Source organism: Mustelus asterias, chromosome 11 (assembly GCF_964213995.1).
Source record: "Mustelus asterias chromosome 11, sMusAst1.hap1.1, whole genome shotgun sequence".
NCBI classification, from domain to species: domain Eukaryota; kingdom Metazoa; phylum Chordata; class Chondrichthyes; order Carcharhiniformes; family Triakidae; genus Mustelus; species Mustelus asterias.
Genome location: NC_135811.1, coordinates 83,774,481 through 83,794,505, shown reverse-complemented (window position 1 = coordinate 83,794,505; position 20,025 = coordinate 83,774,481). Strand labels below are relative to the sequence as shown.

The 20,025-nt window shown below is 42.8% G+C and overlaps 1 protein-coding gene across 13 annotated transcripts in view; it reads right to left on the bottom strand.

Moving 5' to 3' along the window:
• LOC144500628 (nucleolar transcription factor 1-like) overlaps window positions 1-19,476 on the bottom strand; it is a 73,143-nt gene extending 53,667 nt beyond the window's left edge. For 6 of the 13 annotated variants that reach the window (XM_078223866.1, XM_078223870.1, XM_078223873.1 and 3 more), the window contains exons 1-4: window positions 17,241-17,437; window positions 16,055-16,149; window positions 4,098-4,270; window positions 2,661-2,744 (exon numbers count right to left, since the gene is read on the bottom strand). In XM_078223866.1, the coding sequence (XP_078079992.1) occupies window positions 2,661-2,744; window positions 4,098-4,270; window positions 16,055-16,109 (312 nt within the window). In that variant the 5' untranslated portion in view covers window positions 16,110-16,149; window positions 17,241-17,437. Of the gene's footprint in view, window positions 1-2,660; window positions 2,745-4,097; window positions 4,271-16,054; window positions 16,150-17,240; window positions 17,699-18,201; window positions 19,150-19,441 lie in introns of those variants that run through there. The other 7 variants (XM_078223869.1, XM_078223871.1, XM_078223879.1 and 4 more) reach the window with 7 other exon arrangements.
• Window positions 19,477-20,025: the final 549 nt, after the last annotated feature.

Genomic DNA, 20,025 nt, shown 5'->3' with positions numbered 1-20,025 from the left:
ACAAATTCTATGAAAAGGAAATGGTTTAGTCATTGCATGGGCAATTAAATTTATATATAGTTATTTGCATTTTTCCATGGAGTCATGGAGGTAGCTGATGATATAAAAAGGGACATGATAATTTAAAATTTTTCCTTCCCTTTATTACTGGCTATGAGACTCAGACTTACCACGCTAGAGAATAAAGCTCAGGAACTCTGGGTTCTGACAAACCTCCATTGAACAGACTAGGAGCAGGCTGCACATGCACAGTTCTGCCCTTTTAAGTTCTTTGGGCCAGGGACAGGTTCACTGTGATTGTGCAGAGATGGAAAACAGTGCAAAAATCGAGGTCACGGGACCAGGAGCAGAGCACCGATGAGGACAGGACTCGCAGCCATGGAAAAGGGAGAGGTCCCAAAGGAAAGAAGGAATAGAGAGAGGTCCCAGTTAAGTTAGAATGTAGGTAAATGGTTGCAGTTAGCCACTGTTATGGGAAATAAGCTCAGCAGAAGCCCTGGTAATTGAAGTGGGCCCGGCTTTGTTAGATTGAAGAAGGCAGCCAAAAGGTTTGTGACTCCATGCTGTGCCATGCTTGGGCAAAGATACCCTTTGGAGCAATAGTGTTCCGCTTGGCTTGGCCAAAGAGCTGCAGTTGTGCTTGTGAGTTGGTACTTGAGTGCAATCGCTGGAGACACTGCAAGTGGGGTCGTCATCAGTGCCATGAAAGAAATTCCAGTTCGGATTTATTGATCCATGGTCGTTACAGATATCAGTGTTGTTGAGAAATCCATGGACTCTGGCTTGGTCACATCTTCAATTTATTGTATAGTGTGTTCAAACACAGTTTGTTAATTCACATGTACCTCGTACTCTAATATTCAGCACAGACATCGTAAATTGTTTCATCTTTCTGACCTCGTATAGCAAAGTTTACTTTTGTTTGTTCAAAACCAATGGATTCTTGTGGCTTTATTCACTGAGCACATTTCTTGAATCACACACTTTTAGCAGACTTCAAACAAAGCTTATTGGAGCCTAACTGAATGGGGGTTCTGGTCAACCAGAGCATGCTCTAGATATTTTTAATCTATTTCTTACTACCCTCACTGGTGTGTTCATACTCCCTGCATGCAGTAGCCTGGATATTAAATAAACTACCAGTGAACGATGGATCTGTTTCATTCTTAATTGCCAAAGTTGTGAAACAACACTCGTGCAAGTGACCGGTGGTGATAAGAAAATGCTTTTTTGTCTGACAGTAGTTATGTTTTATTAGCATAAATAGCAAAAAAAGTACATCCCCCTAACTATTCAGCTCATCGACTACAGTCAAACCTAAAGCAAATCTTTTAAGAATCCTCTATGCGCTAACAAAATAAGACCGCGTGCTCAACTTTTAAATTTCTGTTCACACAACCTGAAGCAAACTGCACAGCACGTTTGCAGCTGAATTAGTTTGTTAGCTTCTTCCAGGTTAACTGTCGAACTACAAGAGTGTGAGTGCAACAAGCAGCACGATAGATAAATACTCTTGTTACAGAATATGTGAAGCTCTAACTCAATAGCCTCTGCAATTAGAGGCAGAGATCTTGAGGCAGTACCCTGGGATGGCAAACCTGTATCCAAAACCAAAGCTAAGGAGGAAGTAGCTTCCCATGCAATGTAATTACATGGGCAAGGTTGTACTTTACAGCAACTGAGATAATGGGTACCATCAGGGAAACCAAAGACCCTTAGAAATTCTATCCATGAACCATGATGCAATTAGAACTTCGGGAACAGGCAAGTAGAGTTATGAGTATAAAGGTTTCGCAAAAATGGATATCAATGCAATTTCTGAGAAACCAAAGCAAGTGGAATATCTTCAGCATTCTCACAATAACCCATCATCTTTTAGATCCAGAGAGAGAATGCAAACGTGCTTGAAAAGGGTACATAAAGGGCCATTCCAGCCTGATTCTACATCCCCAAAACAATACAAGAACTTCACGATGGTAACTCTTTTGCATCATTACAAACCATCAGTCAACTACCCTAAAGTAACAGTGGCTTCCTAATTCTTTTCAGATGTTTAGTTATCTAAACTTCATCATCTGACTGCTTCCATTTCCTCGCATGTGTTTTTTTTTAAAAAAGGAACGTTATGAACATCTTACCTTTGTGGACCTCAAGGCCAGAGCGCAGGAAACAGTGATGCACTTAGAACTTAGGTGCATCAAAATTGCTTTAGTTTACTCATCACTAAAGCTATTTCACCTCTCCCCCTACAAATGGTAGAAAAGCTAGTTCTTTAAAAAAGTGCCCGAGTAGCCCCATGGCAATTTAAAATAGACAACAAAAGGGCTGTCCAAGTTCAGCTTAGTGCTAGCTGTTGAAATATATTCAATCACAATATCCAGATATATTACATGGCAGGAGTCGCACACCAATAAATTGCTCAGTGCAAAGGAAAAGTCAATGAATTTTCTGTATTTCATGGCTGCAACACTTCTAATTTCTCAATAAATACATTTTACTCACCTCCTCCGTCCAAACTATTTTGGTTATAAACAGAATTTAAAATGGCTGTTTGAAAAGCAAATTTTATTGGCACCCCACCTTACCGTTCGTGAAGCAAGAAAAGAAAGATCATAATGACAGCAAGAATTCAGGTTTGTTTCTTCAGATCGAATGCTTACCTTGAGTTTTTTGCCTTTATAGGGATTCCGGACATGTTCCTGTGCATCCACGATGAGTTCCGATAAAGTGCGGAACTTTCTCACCTAAATATAAATTAAAGAATTGAATGGGGGGGAAAAAAATCTCAAAAGGCTGTTTCTTCGAATGCTGTTCAAGGGCCATACTCAAACAGACAAGCAAATGGGAGACAACGCTGGCAACCTGCCCACTTAAGAGTTAACAGCTCAATAGTCATACTGTCACGTGGTTTCCTCTCAGCCATTGAGGTGCAAGGTCTCATTCTGGAACTGCATCGCAGTTATTTTTGGGAGGAGGCCAAAGGGACTCAGTTAATGCAATGAAATCAAAAAGGGGAAGCAATATAGAGAAAACACATCAAGGTCACCCAGTCTAACAGACACTGTAATCTCAGTGTCCCATATATTACAACAAACAATTCCTTCTCATGAAAAACACGAGGTAATTATTTTGCAAAGGAAAGTGTAGTTGCTCACCGAGGGACAAACTAAACAATCCACAATATCCTCTGCAACATTCCCCTATTTCAGAACTACAGCAACTTTTCTTCACACCTGGAATGTATATTTACAACGGCAACTACTCTGCCAATACATGTCGCATCGAACCCAATTCTGCCTATGGATTTTATAGAATTCCTATCAGTTTGAAAAATATTTAAACATCGAATCATACCTCTCCAAACACACGTTTCAAAAGTAAATCACACAACTATCCAAGTATATCCTCAAAAGTAAAAGCTCTCGAGACCTGGTTTCATCTGCTGTCCTCATCTCCTAACTAAAAAATAAATACAATGCCCCATGCATGGGTTGTGTGCAAGTATAATTTTTTTTATTCAATTACCGTATAACCTGAAACTGTCATTTGCTTTATGCTGAAGCAAAAGACCTCCAGTTATCTATGACTGACATCAAATCATCGGTACTATTATTACCTCAGCAACTGAAATCAAACTGCACAGTGATTTTTGTCTAAATGTTAGATATCAAAAGAAGTAAAGTTCCTGCTGTTGAAGTATGCTGGAAACACATTGTGCTGTTTCCCAAACTCAGGGGCCCCAAATCTGGACAGAATATAAAGACCTAGCATTGCAGAATTTGTTGATAAGCACCAAGAGCACACAAGTGAACCATTTATCGTTGGATAACAGCTCCAACTCATTAAGCAGTAAATTGAACTGTCACCCCAATAAGGATTTATTTTGTCGATAAACTCGCACATCCTGCCGATTTAGACAGCTGCACGTGGCATTTAAACAAATGAATAAAACGTTATCCAACCAATAGTCTGGTCTAAAGTTGAAGTACAATCTATTGGAATATTGGGGATAATTACAAAAGAGGACACTTTTATAACATCCGTTTAGCAGTTTAAAGTTTTGTTAGGCTGCCAAACACTCAGAAGTTAGCTCTTACTTCATGCGAGATCTCTGTCCACTTTTGTTTGCACATCTCTGCTGTATAATGGGCGAAGGTCACCTTGTTCCAGTCCATGTGCGACTCTGTCGTTTTGAACTTCATCACATCATTAGAAGGGACAATGCTCCTCATGCTGTCGAGCAGGCCCAAGAGGTCCTCTTTTGGCCAATCTGCAGAAGAAAAAATAAGTAGTGAAATGTTGCTCCTACTGTACAAAGCATTAGTGAAACCCCCACGCTTAAAATATTGAGCGCAGTTTTGGTCTGGAGGAAGGATGTAGTTGTATTGGAGGCAATTCAGAGGAGGTTCACTTGATTGATGAGGGGGTTGTCTTATCAAGAGAGACTGAGCAGCTTAGGCATATACTCCTTGGAGTTTAGAAGAATGAAATGAGATCTAATTGGGGTGTACAAAATTATAAGGGGGATTGACAAAGTAGACGTGGAGAGGATGTTTCCTCTTGTGGGGCAACCTAGAACAAGAGGTCATAGTTTTAAGATAAGGGGTGGCAGATTTAAAACAGAGCAGAGGAGAAATTATTTCTCTCAAAAGGGTGGTGAGTCTATGGAATTCACTATCCCAAAGTGTGATGGATGTCTGGATATGGAGTAAACTTAAGAGGTGGACAGATTTTTAATTAGTAAGGATTTGAAGGGCTATGGTTAACGGGCAGGAAAGTAGGGTTGAGGCCGAGATGAGATCAGCCATGATCATATTAAAAATGGCAGAGCAGGCTCGAGGGGCTAAATTGCCTACTCCTGCTTTTAGTTCGTATGAAATCAATTGTACTGCAGTGAACACTATTAGGAACATTAGAGTCATAGAGGTTTACAGCATGGAAACAGGCCCTTCGGCCCAACTTGTCCATGCCACCCTTTTTTTTTAAAAACCGCTAAGCTAATCCCAATTGCCCGCATTTGGTCCATATCCCTCTATAGCCATCATACCCATGTAACTACCTAAATGCTTTTTAAAAGATAAAATTGTACCCGCCTCTACTATTACCTCTGGCAACTTGTTCCAGACACTCACCACTCTCTGTGAAAAAATTGCCCCTCTGGACACTTTTGTATCTCTCTCCTCTCACCTTAAACCTATGCCCTCTAGTTTTAGACTCCCCTCCCTTTGGGAAAAGATATTGACTATCTACCTTGTTTATGCCCCTCATTATTTTATAGACCTCTATAAGGTCACCCCTCAGCCTCCTACGCTCTAGAGAATAAAGTCCCAGTCTATTCAGCCTCTCCTTATAACCCAAACCATCAAGTCCCGGTAGTATCCTAGTAAATCTTTTCTGCACTCTTTCTAGTTTAATAATATCCTTTCTAGAATAGGGTGACCAGAATTGCACACAGTATTCCAAGTGTGGCCTACCAATGTTTTGTACAACTTCAACAAGACGTCCCAACTCCTGTATTCAATGTTCTGACTGATTAAACCAAGCATGCCGAATGCCTTCTTCACCACTCTGTCCACCTGTGACTCCACTTTCAAGGAGCTATGAACATGTACCCCTAAATCTCTGTTCTGTAACTCTCCCCAACGCCCTACCATTAACTGAGTAAGTCCTGCCCTGGTTCAATCGACAAAATGCATCACCTCGCATTTGTCTAAATTAAACTCCATCTGCCATTCGTCAGCCCACTGGTCCAATTGATCAAGATCCCATTGCAATTGGAGATAACTTTCTTCACTGTCCACTATGCCACCAATCTTGGTGTCATCTGCAAACTTACTAACCATGCCTCCTATATTCTCATCCAAATCATTATCAATGACAAATAACAGTGGACCCAGCACTGATCCCTGAGGCACACCGCTGGTCACAGGCTTCCAGTTTGAAAAACAACCCTCTACAACCACTCTCTGGTTTCTGTCAAGAAGCCAATTTTGTATCCATTTAGATACCTCACTCTGGATCCCGTGAGATTTAACCTTATGCAACAACCTACCATGCGGTACCTTGTCAAAGGCCTTGCTAAAGTCCATGTAGACAACATCAACTGCACTACCCTCATCTACCTTCTTGGTTACCTCTTCAAAAAACTCAATCAAATTTGTGAGACATGATTTTCCACACACAAAGCCATGCTGACTGTCCCTAATCAGTCTTTGCGTCTCTAAATGCCTGTAGATCCTGTCTCTCAAAATACCTCCCAACAATTTACCCACCCAATTTATCCAGCACCTCCTTCTCTGTAATATGTACACTCCTCAAGACATCACTATTTATTTCCCCAAGTTCCCTAACATCCATGCTTTTGTCAACAGTAAATACTGATGAGAAATATTCATTTAGGATCTCACCCATCTCTTGTGGATCCGCACACAGATGACCTTGTTGATCCTTAATAGGCACTACTCTCTCCCTAGTTACTCTTTTGCCCTTTATGTATTTGAAGAAGCTCTTTGGATTCTCCATTGCCTTATCTGCCAAAACAATTTTGTGTCCCCTTTTTGCCCTCCTGATTTCTCTCAACTCTACTCCTACACCCGCTATATTCTTCAAGAGATTCACTTGATCCCAGCTGCCTATGCATGTCATGTGCCTCTTTACTTCTTCTTGACCAGGATCTCAATATCCCGAGTCATCCAGGGTTCCCGACTTCTGCCAGCCTTGTCCTTCAGTCCAAGAGGAATGTGTTTACCCTGAACCCTGGTTAACACACTTTTGAAAGCATGCCACTTACCAGATGTCCCTTTGCCTTCCCACAGACTCCCCCAATTAAATTTTGAAAGTTCCTACCTGATACCATCAAAATTGGCCTTGCCCCAATTTAGAATTTTAACTTTTGGGACAGACCTATCATTCTCCATAGCTATCTTAAAACTAATAGAATTATGGTCACTGGTCCCAAAGTGATCCCTCACTAACACTTCTGTCACTTGCCCTTCCTTATTTCCCAAGGAGGTCAAGTTTTGCCCCCTCTCTAGTCGGGCCATCCACATACTGAATGAGAAATTCCTCCTGAATACACTCAACAAATTTCTCTCTGTCCAACCCTCTAATACTATGGCTGTCCCAGTCAATGTTGGGAATATTAATTCAAAAACACTTCTTAAAATTGAACAAAGGCATCTAAGGAAGGGAGATTGAAGAGTACAGCTTAAGCTGAACAATAAGTTGCACTGAACTTAAAAAGGTCAGTGACTCGTTGCTGACAATAGCCACTCCATTTTAAACAATGATGTAGCAAGAGGATCCTTCCCCTGCCTCCTAACTTATAATTGGGAAACCCCAAGATGAACTTATCAGCACAGTTTGGAGATGGTTTCCACCGAACTAAAATACTACGCCTGTGATCTTTACAGTCTGGGCAAGTAGAGGGATATAAAGCGGAAAACAAAAATTCAACATAAAAAGGTAAGATACTCATTGTCTGCAAGACAGGTTAAAAGAAACCTTTTGCTGAGTGACTCGGTATAACTTTGCAATGTGTTAAGACTGCCCCAATCGTTGACAAGTGTAGGAAAAATCATAAATCTCTCATCGCTAGTTGCTCAGTTTCATACATCTAATTAGCATCAAGAGGGTCCCACTTTGCATGATTGCAATGGAAGTGAATAATATTTCCATACTGGCTCCAACAGAATGGACACAAGCCTGTGGGGTCTGATGTAATAGCTTTCCAAATTACTTGAAGTCTTTAACTATGGACTCTTAGCAGGAAAGCATTCAGAAAGGTTCCAGTTAGCTGACCTTAGCCAGGTTAGTGGTATCACTGGCGTCAGTGTCCAGTGGGAGCTAGAGAGTATTGAGCAAGAGTTGAAGTAAGGGGAGAGAAAAACCAAACAAAAGCTCCCCAGGTTTGCAAACGACCTTGGCATTTGTGTGTACTCCTCCATCGCTGATCAACAAAGTAACAGACTGGAGAAAGCATCCAAGATAAAAACATTTCAGCAGATTTCTGGAAACATTTTTAAAACTCAATACTTTGGATGTGGCCTTCTCTCTCAAAATACTGCACCCAATTTCTATAGCAAGCTCTCAAAGTGGAATTCTTCTGTGAATCTAATTAAGCACAAAATTAAAAGGAGAAAAGTGTTCTTAAATAAGCAGTTCTCAAATATAGCCTCTGTATAGAGTTTCTGGGGAGAAAGAGCATAACAACCAATTTTTAGAACACCCTTTCTGCATGGAATTGTGATGAACCAATTAGGACTTTGTATCTATTCAAGATAAAAGTAAACTGTTGCAAATATTGAGTCACAGGGGTTGTCTTGCAAATTATACAAGAACAAGATAATTATTTTCTCCCAATAGCAAGCACAGGCTTGATAGTTCACACTATCTCGAGAAACATTCAACTGCCTCGTGTTCTGTTGAGGTGATTGATGAGCCATATTTGTGTAACACGACTTGTCCAAGACTCAGTCAGGTTCACATGCTTCCAACTTGGCTGTAACAAATATACCTCTGCAGGTTGCTGAACAGTGAAGGTTCTGGCAGCACCTATACTAAAGCAACAGCCACAACCAAGTCCTTCTTTCGTAGCTAACTCACTCTTATAAAACATATTGTGTTTATGTTGGTTAAGATCATCCTTGCTGTTCCACTGGCTCTTACAAGAGCAGTGCTTACCGTGCTTCTTCATTCATGCCTGTTTATGTGACGAAGATTGTAACAAGATACCACAAGTTTAGCATTATTTATTTCGAGATCTGTCTCATGGTTAAATATAATCTTTGAACACTGGGGAAAATCACAAGAACATGATATGACAATCACAGGAACCTACACTAATCATCTAAGGAACTCAAACTGGTTGAGGCTTTTTGTATTTACTAAGGAAATCCTGCCTTCCTTGAGGAATCAAAACTTCTGACTGCCAATTACTCAGATACAATTAAACTTCCCAAATCAGAAAAGAGCTACTTCAGGGAAATATTTTGTCAAGACCTCTGTCTCAATCAATTGTGGCAAAGCATTTTGTACCCAACAATCTTGCACTTAAATTACATTCTCCCGACATCGCTTCGCCCTCATTGGTGGAATTAAATTGATGGTCTCTACCGACTGATTCTCCAACCAGAATATGTATTTTTCTAATCACTCTGATCAAACTCATTATTAAATGTTTTATCAAACCTTATCTTCACCAGTGCAAGTAATCCCAGTAGCTCCACACGCAGCCCATAAGTATAGCTTCCCACCCCTGACATTATCTGGGTAAACTTTTGTCCTACTGGGGCTTTAATAACCTTTCTGTAACGGGTGTATTATAGACCGGAGGGAAAATTTACTTTTCCAATTTGCCCCATTACAAAACCCAAATTGTTCAATATTTTAAATTGATTTATCTACCCCACTAGTTAAACATTTGAAGATCCTGATCACTCCCATTACCTAGATCTTTCAACGTATTTCCATTAAGCAGGTGCCGCTTTCTACTTTTTCTTCCCAAACTGTTGTCTCACATTGATCTACATTAAAGTGTCATCTTCTAACTGTCCATTCTGCTAGCCAGTTTGTGGCTTCATAAGCATATTTTACAGCTCTTCTTGCCATTTGTCGAACCTCTTACTTTTATGTCATCAGCAAATTTCAAGATCATCTTCCCTGTACTGTATATGTTCAAAGCATATCGACCCAAAATAAAAATGGACCCAGCATTGACCCTAGGGTAGACCATTGCTAACCATTCTGTGACCACCAACCATTTACCCTAACTTTGGTTTATGTCTACATGCTTGAACTTTCTAAAGAAAAATACCTTAAGACACTAGCAAATTATTTCTATAAATGCCATATACATTACGTATGCCACACTGCTTTTATCTATCCACCTAATTGCACCCCCCCCCCCCCCCCCCCCAAACACAATTTACTAATTCACGCTGGCATCCAATTCTGGATGCTTATTCAAAGTAACCAAATTGATTTTGGGTCCATGATTACTCATTCTACCCTTCTCTTCCTGCTTGAACAAGGGCATGGCATGCCAGTCCTGCACGATTCATATATTTAGAGGACTGAAAAATGAGAGCCTCAGCTATCTCCATTCTTGACTTTCTTTATATCCACACTAATGGTCTCGGGTCAACGTCAGAACCAAGAGATTTATCAAACTCAACTCTACTGTTCTTGTTCAGAACTTATTCAATTTCTGCACCTAGCTCTATTAATGTTTCATTCCCACCTCCAGCACAATTGCATTCTCGATTCCATCATAATTTGTAAAAATCAAAATAATCAAAACCTCCACCACAATTCCTCAATCAGGTTCCCTGCTTATCCCAGTGGACCAAGCCTCTTAACTATTTTACAAAAGCCCTTACTTTCACATCAGCTAATCATAATCTCTTCTAGCCCTGCCAATCTCCAATTTCAGCTTGATGCGTTTTCTCTTAGTTATCTTAAATGAGCCATTCATATGCCTCTGTTTAACTTGGCCCATCACCCCATGATGGACCTCCCTTTTCATCTAATACAACTATATTTTGTACTCTTACGCATCACGATTTCCCATTGCTACTCATTAACCCCTTGGCTAACAATCCTGTTGAATAATTTGAACCAAGCCCCCTATTATGGTGTTGATCACCACCTTTTTCCAGTTCGTCTTTGACTCTTTTGCGCTAGTCACTATTTTCCCATCATTCCCCTCTCCTCATAACATTTATCTGTCCAACTCACTTCCCAGAAATGAATTTAAAAATGCCTCTTCCTTTATTAGGCTAAGAAACAACCGATCTAGGAAACTGTTCTGGAAGTTTTCCCCACTTTAATCTCATGCATTACATTTATCACAGTCCATCCTCAATAAGTTCATTTTGAGTATCTTCAGTTCTCCACATCCATCACATCTTTGCTATTTGATAACCTGTAAATGCCCAACAATCGGATTATTTCCCTTCCTACCCCTTTCTGATCTAGAATGTCCTAATCTTCCTTTAATCTTCTACATTACATTAGAAAGCAAACATTTTTTCCTCATTCTTTCATGGGATGTGGGCATTTGTTGCTCATCCCTAACGGTCCTTGTGCAGATGTTGGGGAGTCACTTTGTTGAACCACTGCTGCAGTCCATCTGGTGCAGGTACGCTCACAGTACTGCCAGAATCCATTTTAGGATAAAGACTCCTGCCCAATGCCAGTTACTCCCTGGAACTCCTTATAGCCCAATACACTGGGGCCTTGATTCAGAAAGAGTTCATCTTCCCTCTTTCACTCACCTGGGGAACACCGACAATCAGGCCTTGCCGGCAAATCTTCTTTGTTGAATGTTGAACTCCCTGCCTGATGCTCCAAATGATTGATGGATTTTACATTATTGCCAAAAGAACTTTGTTTCTTCCCACTGAAAAGCTAATGGATCGTATATGAAGTGGAGAAACTCTCTTGCGTGACTGCCACGTGTCCTGAGCAAGATTCCCCATGAAGAAAATGCAAATCATTCGGACGTCATTGTTGAACAAGATCTCCTGCCCTGGAAGCAACGTCCCCACACAGCAACATCAAGAGTGTGCATATCGACACATAGCGACATCAAGAGTGTGCATATAAGCATGCCCGATGGCATCAAGAGACCACATCACAATGGTCCAGATTTTGTCACTTGGCGCCAGTCATCATACTTGCTCTAAGATTTTCCATGGGCTGTGTGGTGATTAGAAATCCAAAATAAACGTGCAAAGGATCCAGGACCTCTGCGAATAATACAAGCAACTTTACATCCCTATCTCAAATCAGATTGAAGATTTCTGATGCATGCAATCTGAGAAGTGCCAAGTTTGAATATTGAATTCAATGCTCAGCCTTCCGCAGAAATGAAATGAAAGAAAGATGGGGTCAAACAGTCAAAGTAAAAAGGCATTTTTTATTTTTAAAATCTCCAACTTCTAAAATCTGATGAAATGGGACACTAAATTAGTAAAAGTTAATTTTCAGAGCTCGAGGGGTTGCTGAGCAGTAATTGAGACTTACCAGATAGTTAAGAAATCCACTGGGTGTCTGGCAATGTTTGATATTTTTTCTTGGTGGCACCTGGCCCAATCAGGATTGCTGCATATACGGAGTGTTGTTGGTATGTAGTGTGTAAATATGGCAACTTCACACATTTTGCGCTTTCATTGGCAAATCTCTGGGTGGGAAAGATGCAACTAGAGAAGACTCCTGGAGGAACAATGAAACCTAGGCAGCACGGTGGTTAGCACTGCTGCCTCACAGCGCCAGGGACCCAGGTTTGATTCCTGGCTTGGGTCACTGTCTGTGTGCAGTTTGCACATTCTCCCCATGTCTGCGTGGATTTCCTCTGGGTGCTCCTGTTTCCTCCCAAGGTCCAAAGATGTGTGGGTTAGGTGGATTGGTCATGCTAAATTGTCCCTTAGTGTCAGGGGGACTAGCTAGGGTAAATGCATGGGGTTATGGGGATAGGGTGGGGTTGTGGCCGGTGCAGACTCAATGGGCCAAATGGCCTCCTTTTGCACTGTAGGATTCTATGAACTTCCTGATGGCATGGTATACAGTGTGGCAATCATCAGTTGCTGTCCAATTAGCTCTTCATTAATAGCGAGTACTGAATCTTGATTGTTACTTTTACGGCAAAATCTGCGTCGTTAATGTTTTAAGTTCATCCACAAAATGTTATGGTGTGACCACACAACCTTTCAATTCCATTTTATTTTCTTCCCCAGAGATTTCCGATGCCCTGCCCTGGATTGAGGGTTTTCTATACACCAGCAGTACATGGAATAATATTACTTCACCTTTTGTAGGTTCAGCTGAAGGAACTACCTCAATGGCCAAAGTGATTGCACCCTAGCCAAGGTCAACAAGGATTGATAAATATCCTCTCGGGCTTGGTACAGTCCAAAATAGTAATAGTGGAACCTCGGTACAATGAGTACTTTAAAGCTCCAAAGATTCAAAAACACAGACTTCAAAAACATCCAAACTTTCACAACAAGTAGCAGCTTTGGTTGTAGTTCCATACCTAACTGCTGGGATGATTGGTTGATGTTATGTGGAGAAGGTCCTTTCATAATCAGGAAGATATTAGTGAACTTGATACAATTGATACCATGCTTACCGTGAGGAATCCTTGACATCTACTGCCCTCCTATCTGGGTCTCAAACCTAATAGTGTCAAATTACCAACTTGTGATTTTCCTCTTCAAGAGTGCACAATTGAAAAGATAAAGGAGGAATATCAAATCTTCTTTGGGATCAACATAGCTGCAGGAGCCACGTTTGCCACCGGAAGTTTGGAATTGGTGCAATACTGCAGGTAAATGGTTTAACAAGCTGTATTAACTGGGCAAACATCAGAAAGCTTACCAGTGCACTGATACACTGAGGTTTTAGCTGGTTAGTAACCCTATATAGTTGTTGCGTTTGATTTGTGAAAATCTCTCGAGACTTAGAGGTCAGGTTTAATGTGTACCAACATAGAGAGAGTGGGATCCATTTCAGACAAATAGAAAGTCTGCTTATATAAACTTCACGATCACATGGCTTGAGACACAAGGGCAAAAGTGGTTTTGGTTCCATGTTGGACACTTCAGAGGACCAAAGTAGAATTCCCTCAGCCTCATCTATTAATATAGAGCATGGCTTGAAATGTGCTTTGTACTTGGTCCATTCCAGAAACAAGTAATGATTTATATCTTTGATTCTCTGCTTAACCTGGACAATGGCCCTGTGCAATGAGAGCTCACCGCCCCCCCACCCCCCCCATCTTCAATATCTGCTATGAATGGCAGAGTGGTTAGCACTGCTGCCTCCCAGCTTGGGTCACGGTCAGTGTGGAGTCTGTACATCCTCCCCGTGCCTGCATGGATTTCCTCCGGGTGCTCCAGTTTCCTCCCACGGTCCGAAAGACGCGCTGGTTAGGTGCATTGGCCATGCTAAATTCTCTGTGTGTACCTGAACAGGCGCCAGAGTGTGGCGATTTTCACAGCAACTTCATTGCAGTGTTAATGTAAGCCTATTTGTGACACTAAGCGTGTGGAGTGTGGCAACTGGGGGATTTTCACAGTAACTTCTTCGCAGTGTTTTTTTCTGAAAACCTGGAGTGCATTTTGTAACATACTGTGCACCATGAAATACAGAGATGTCTTAAATGAAGAAAGATCATCATCAGTAACTGGAAGGAACTAATTGCAAATCAGGCTTTTTGAGGTTGGATGCGAGTGATGAGCAAAATAGAAAATGGTGAAACTGGAGGTGGTCTGACCAATAAAAGCCCAAAGTCACAGTCCAAAAAAACCCCCCAAAAACTCTTGAAGCAGAAGCTGTGATAAGGGAACTTTTTTTTTTAAAATAAAAAATTTATAAAACCCCAAAAGAATTCTTACAAGGGTAAGCAGTTAGGACTTGGATAAACAATGATAAGAATAGAAAATGCTGGAAATACTCAGATCAGACAGCATCTGTGGAGAGAGAGAGAATTAACGTTTCAGGTCAGTGACCTTTCATCAGAAATGCCGGCATTTTCTGTTCCTGATTTCCAGCATCCGCAGTATTATTGTTTTTGAATCGCTAGTGTGATTTAACCATGAAATAACCAAATGAGATTACACAGAACAAGGTATTAGTAATATGATGACTAGCAATTAAAAAGAATAGCTGGAATATAAACTTTTATTGTGCTTGATATAATTTCCAATTATATAGCAGAGTACAAAATGATAAACATATTCTCCTTCCAACCCTTTGACATACAAATAATCTCAGCCCTTACTTTGTTATTCATTCATTCACAGGATATGGACAATCGCCATCCAGGCCAGCATTTATTGCACATCCCTAATTATCATGGACTGCAGCAGTTCAAGAAGGTCAATGTGGTGTAGGTACACCCACAATGGTGTTAGGGAGTTCTAGGATTTCGACTCAAGTGTTAGTGAAGGAATGGTGATATAGTTCTGAGTCAGCATGGTGTGTGGTTTGGATGGGAACTTGCAGGTGGTGGTGTCCCCATGCATCTGCTGCCCCTGTCCTTCTAGATAGCAAAGAAGTGGGGAGTATCACATTACACTTCTGATTTATAGCTTGTAGATAGTGGACCAGCTTTGTGGAGTCAGGAGGCGAATTAGTCTTTAGGATTCACAGCCTCTGACTAAATGTGGCTATCCTGTCCCAGGTGTTGTCAACACTTACTTTCATGAACACGGTTATTGATACCTGGTCAAAGGTGATTTGGAGTGCAATACAAGAGGCAAATTTCACAATTGTTGCCTAAATACTGCCCTCTGTATATAGAATTCATTAAGGCAGTGGAAAATCCCAGTTCAACTGAATGCGTGTGTTAACTAAATATTTATTCTGCACAAATGTTGCTCTAGGGGAGGGTGGTGAATTTGTGGAACTCGCTGCCCCACTGTGCGGTGCAGTCCAAATGATTGAATGGTTTCAAGAAAGAGATGGATACCTTTCTGATTAAAAAATGGGATAAGGGGAACAGGTGGGAAGGTGGATTTGTTTTTTTATTCATTTGTGGGACATGGGCATTGCTGGCTGGCCAGCATTTATTGCCCATCCCCAGTTGCCCTCGAGAAGGTGGTGGTGAGCTGTCTTGAATCGCTGCAGTCCATGTGCTGACCCACAATACCATTAGGGAGGGAATTCCAGGATTTTGAAACCAGGGAGAGATCAACCGTGATCTGACTGAACGGTGGAGCAGGCTCGAAAGGCTGAATTTGCCTACTTCTGCTCCCAATTCCTACGTTACAAAAATCCTATGTAGGGAATTTTAACAATAACTCCCTTGCAGTGGTAATGTAATGATGTGGAGATGCCGGAGTTGGACTGGGGTGGGCACAGTAAGAAGTCACTCACCTGATGAAGGACCAGTGCTCCAAAAGCTCGTGATTCCAAATAAACCTGTTGGACTTTAACCTGGTGTTGTGAGATTCTTGCATTGGTAATGTAAGCCTACTTATGACACTAATAAATAAATATTTTTGGAGGAATACTAAAGATTCTCGGAGTCTTTTTTTTCAAGACATACCTTCTTTCACATCGCTCAACTCAACAGTGGCCGACATGGTCGTCTCCCCGTTCATGCTGCTCCACTCAAGAGATTCACAGATCCAAGCCAACTACCTGAATGGGGAGGAGTAAAGGAGCAGATGGTTAGACTGGAGGAGCAGGGTTGCAGCAGCCATTTCCCTGCGTTAGGTATGAGTGTGTGTGAGCATGTGTCTGGCATGTCACTCTAAGTCAAACCCCCAGCGCTTACGCTCTGCCCTCCCTCTTTTCTTCTCCACCCCCTTTTCCCTCCAGTCTCAGCGAGAGAAGCAGCAGCAGTTTGGAGCCGGGTGGGGGGGGGAGAGTGAGAGACGCGCCCAAGTCACACAGCTTGAGTGCTGGGGCTGCCCAGGAGGGAGGGCTGCGTTAGCGGACAAGGGGGGGGACGTGGTGGCAATACCCCCCGGGGGGAGAGAGAGAGGGAAGAGTTAGAAACAGAGCTTCCTCTAAATAGGAGGGAATTAAAAAATAGGGGGAGACGCTAACCAAAATGGGAGAGAAGAGTGATTAAAGCTCCCCGCGTGTCCGCCTTCCTCTAGCCGCCCCAGCCTAGCTCCCCAATGCACCAAACACCCAGAGCTCCACAAGGTCAGCGGTCCCCCCCTCCCTTCCCCAACCCAGTGGGGGCGCTCCAAAGTCCGGCGGGCGGGCAGGGCTGCTCCGCACCGACGCGTGGTTGCAGCCTGTCCCCGACATGGCGCCTCAGTTCCGGCTGCATTGGGCTCGGCACGGCCATGTTACAGAGAGACTCCCCGCTGTCCAAAAAAATATATAACTCCCCTCCTCCCCAAATAATTACACGGGAAATAAAAGACATCGAGGAAAAAAAAGAACTTTAAAAATGCAATTTTTTTTTGAGAAAAAAAATGTATCTTTTTTTCTGAGAATTGTAACAATTTTTGTAGCGAAGCGAGGAAAATGTGTCGAATTTAGTCCCGGTTGTCTCCCTCCCTCGCCACACAGGCGGGCGAAGGGGCTGGAAGGCAGCGTAGCTCGGGCCGGGATCCGCCATGTGAGCGCCGCAGCCCGGCTTCAAGCGTGGCACGAACCCCGCCACGAAAACCCGGCGCAAACCCAACAAAAGCAGCAAAGCAAACCCCCCCTTCCCCTCCACATGTATAAAATATATATATTTTTTAAAATTGATAACAAAAAATTTTACTCACCGCCTTTCTTTTTAAAAAAAAAAATTTAAAATCAAAAAACAACAAGAAAAAAAATCTGGGCGAGCCGAGGGAGCGACTGCAACGAAAAGATCCGCAGAGAAAGGAGGAGGAGGGGAGGGAAAAAAAGGACACAGAGTCAACGCCGATCTCTTCCCAGCGAGCGGCCGCAGTTGAGTGAGGGCTGCCCGGCGAGGCTGGCACTCTGCTCGGGGAGACAAGAGAGAGGAGGGGAGAGAGAGAGGAGGGGGGGCGGTGGAAAATGGGATGCGAGCGAGGCAGCAGCCAGAGACAAAAGGGGCCGGAACCGAGAGAGAGAGAGAGAGTGAATCCGAGACAACTTGCCCTGGCGCGGCCGCTCGAACCAACCAGCTTCCTGCTGCTGGCGACAAGAGGCGGCTCCACGGCGCGACCGTGTCGGCACAGCCCAGCGCCGATCCCCCGTTCCCTCTCCCTACCTCCCTCCCTCTCTCTCTCACACTCACTCTCCCCCTCTCTCTCGGGCAGCATCTCACGCACTCCCCTTTCCCTCTCTTTTTGCACGGAAAAAGCCCTTTTTCCCCCCTCCCAAAGAATTATTTTCCATTAAAAAATTGTTTTGCAAATATTTTAAAAGCCCCTTTCTCCCCTTCTAAATAATTATTTTCCATTAAAAAGGAAAACATTTTAAAAGCCCTTTTCCCTCTCCCAAATTATTTTCCATTAAAATGATGAAAATATTTTAAAGCCCTTTTCCCTCTCTCCCAAATAATTATTTTGCATTCAAAAATTTTGCAAAAGGAAAATTTTTAAAAGCCCTTTTAAATTTTCAATTTTTAAAAAACGTTTTTGCAAATGGAAGAAAATATTTTTCCTCTCCCAATGCATTTTTTCCTTTTTTTAAACGTTGCTTTTGCAAAAGGAGGATTTAATGAAAAATAAAACATACATACACACACACAAAAATGTACCCAGCCCGCCTTACCTTTTCCGCCCCCCTCCCGCTTCGGCGTCTTGCAAAACAACACAAGGGGAGCTGGGGCTGAACCTTCGCCAGATCCACAGCGCTGGCCCCGGGCGTGGACGCTTTCTAGTCCCCGTTGAGAGCCGGCATGCTTCGCGATACTTCCGACCTCTCCAATCCCCTTTTTCCGGATCAGCTCCTTCCCCCATCCCCCTGTGCTCTCTCTCTCCTCCGACTCGTTCTCTGCTCTTGCCAGCCGCCTTTGCATTCAGCCCGTCTCTCCTCTTGTCTCTCTCTCCCAGCAGAAAGATGTCCTTGCCGGTGTAAAGCAAAATTTTGACCAGGCATTTGTGCAGAGGGAAAAAATTACAATTAGAGAGAATTTTTTTTTAAATCCCCTCCCTCCTTTCTCAAAAAAGGCAACAAAATATCTTCCAAGCAGACTCAAAGTTTTTCTTGCGGTAGGGGGTTGAGAAGAAGTTTTGGTATTCTTTGGGGAGTGGGGAAGTTGCAGTTGAAATAGCCGGCCCCCGGAGCGGTAGAGAGAGAGTGCTTGCTGTCCCCGGACTAATTGCTCGTGTTGAATAGTTAGTTAGTTGCAGTGAAGTGCGGCTCTTGCACATATAACATTGAGCCTGAGCCTTTCTTTGCTACATTTTTATTTAATTTCCAACTCCACCTTTGTTGTCCTGCACGTCATCCTCTGTCCAGCCAATCGAGATTTAAAAAAAATTGCCTGAAATAAATTAATGAATTTCTATAGTATGGGGAGGGAATTTTTCTTGGGGGGGGGGCGATTCTCAAAGTGGTGGTTACCCCCATTCTCTTTTGATCCGCAAACACAAAAAAAAATGCACCAGGGTAATACCAGTCCATGGATTAAAAAAGGGGAAAGGAATCTCTGAGCAGTGTCCTTAAGACTTGGGAGCGAAAAACTTGCCAGCCTGGCTCGGTTGTAATAAGACCCCCACCCCCCAAAAAAAAACCCACCAGCAGACTTGGCGGCGATGGAACGGGTAAATTGTCCCAGTCGAGTTTGGAAGCGACCCCGGCGAGATCTCTCTTTTTTGTTGTTGCTTCAGCCTAAGTTGGGCAGTCTTCAGGCGGAGTCTAGTGCACTGAATGGCTGTGTGTGTGTGTCACAATGTAACCACATCGACATTAACAAGTTGTGTCGCAAGAGAGTGTACAAGAGGGCGAGAGCACACCGAGTGAAACATGAAAGAAGCCTTGGCTCGGGAACGGAGGAGTTACCACGCACCTGTCCATCACAGTCTCGGTGCCTCCTGCTGTTGTGATGATGTTGTTGAGAGCATAGGGTTTTCCACTCAGCCCTACCCCTCTCCTCCCTTTATAAAGCTCTAACCGTATACATTTGACACAAGAATGCCCCCTTTTTTAAAAGCAGAGAACAATAGCCAAGTTTCACTCCTTGAGTTAGAAATCGAGCCGCTTTTCCTGACGCTCGGATGAAAACCGACTTTATTATTTATTGATAACTGCGCACCCTCCACGTCGGCAGCAATTTCCGCCTGCGATTTTCCGCCCCGTAGAATGATTGCGGTTAGTGTCGATTCAAGTGTCAGCAAACCGGGAAACAACCAGAGAGAAATGGAGCAGTGTGGGGTTTGAATGGTTACAATTTTATTTCAGCATGGAGTGAATAACGACAACAAATGGTCCAGTGTAAATGGGGTGGGAAAACATACATAACCTCAGCATATTTCTCCTTCCCATTCTACCTCCAACCTCCTCCACATTCTACCTCCCCGCAGACGCAACTTGTTCCTGCCTTGCTACCAGCTGCAGAAGAACCCACTACAGACTAACCCCGGTTGTACCTCC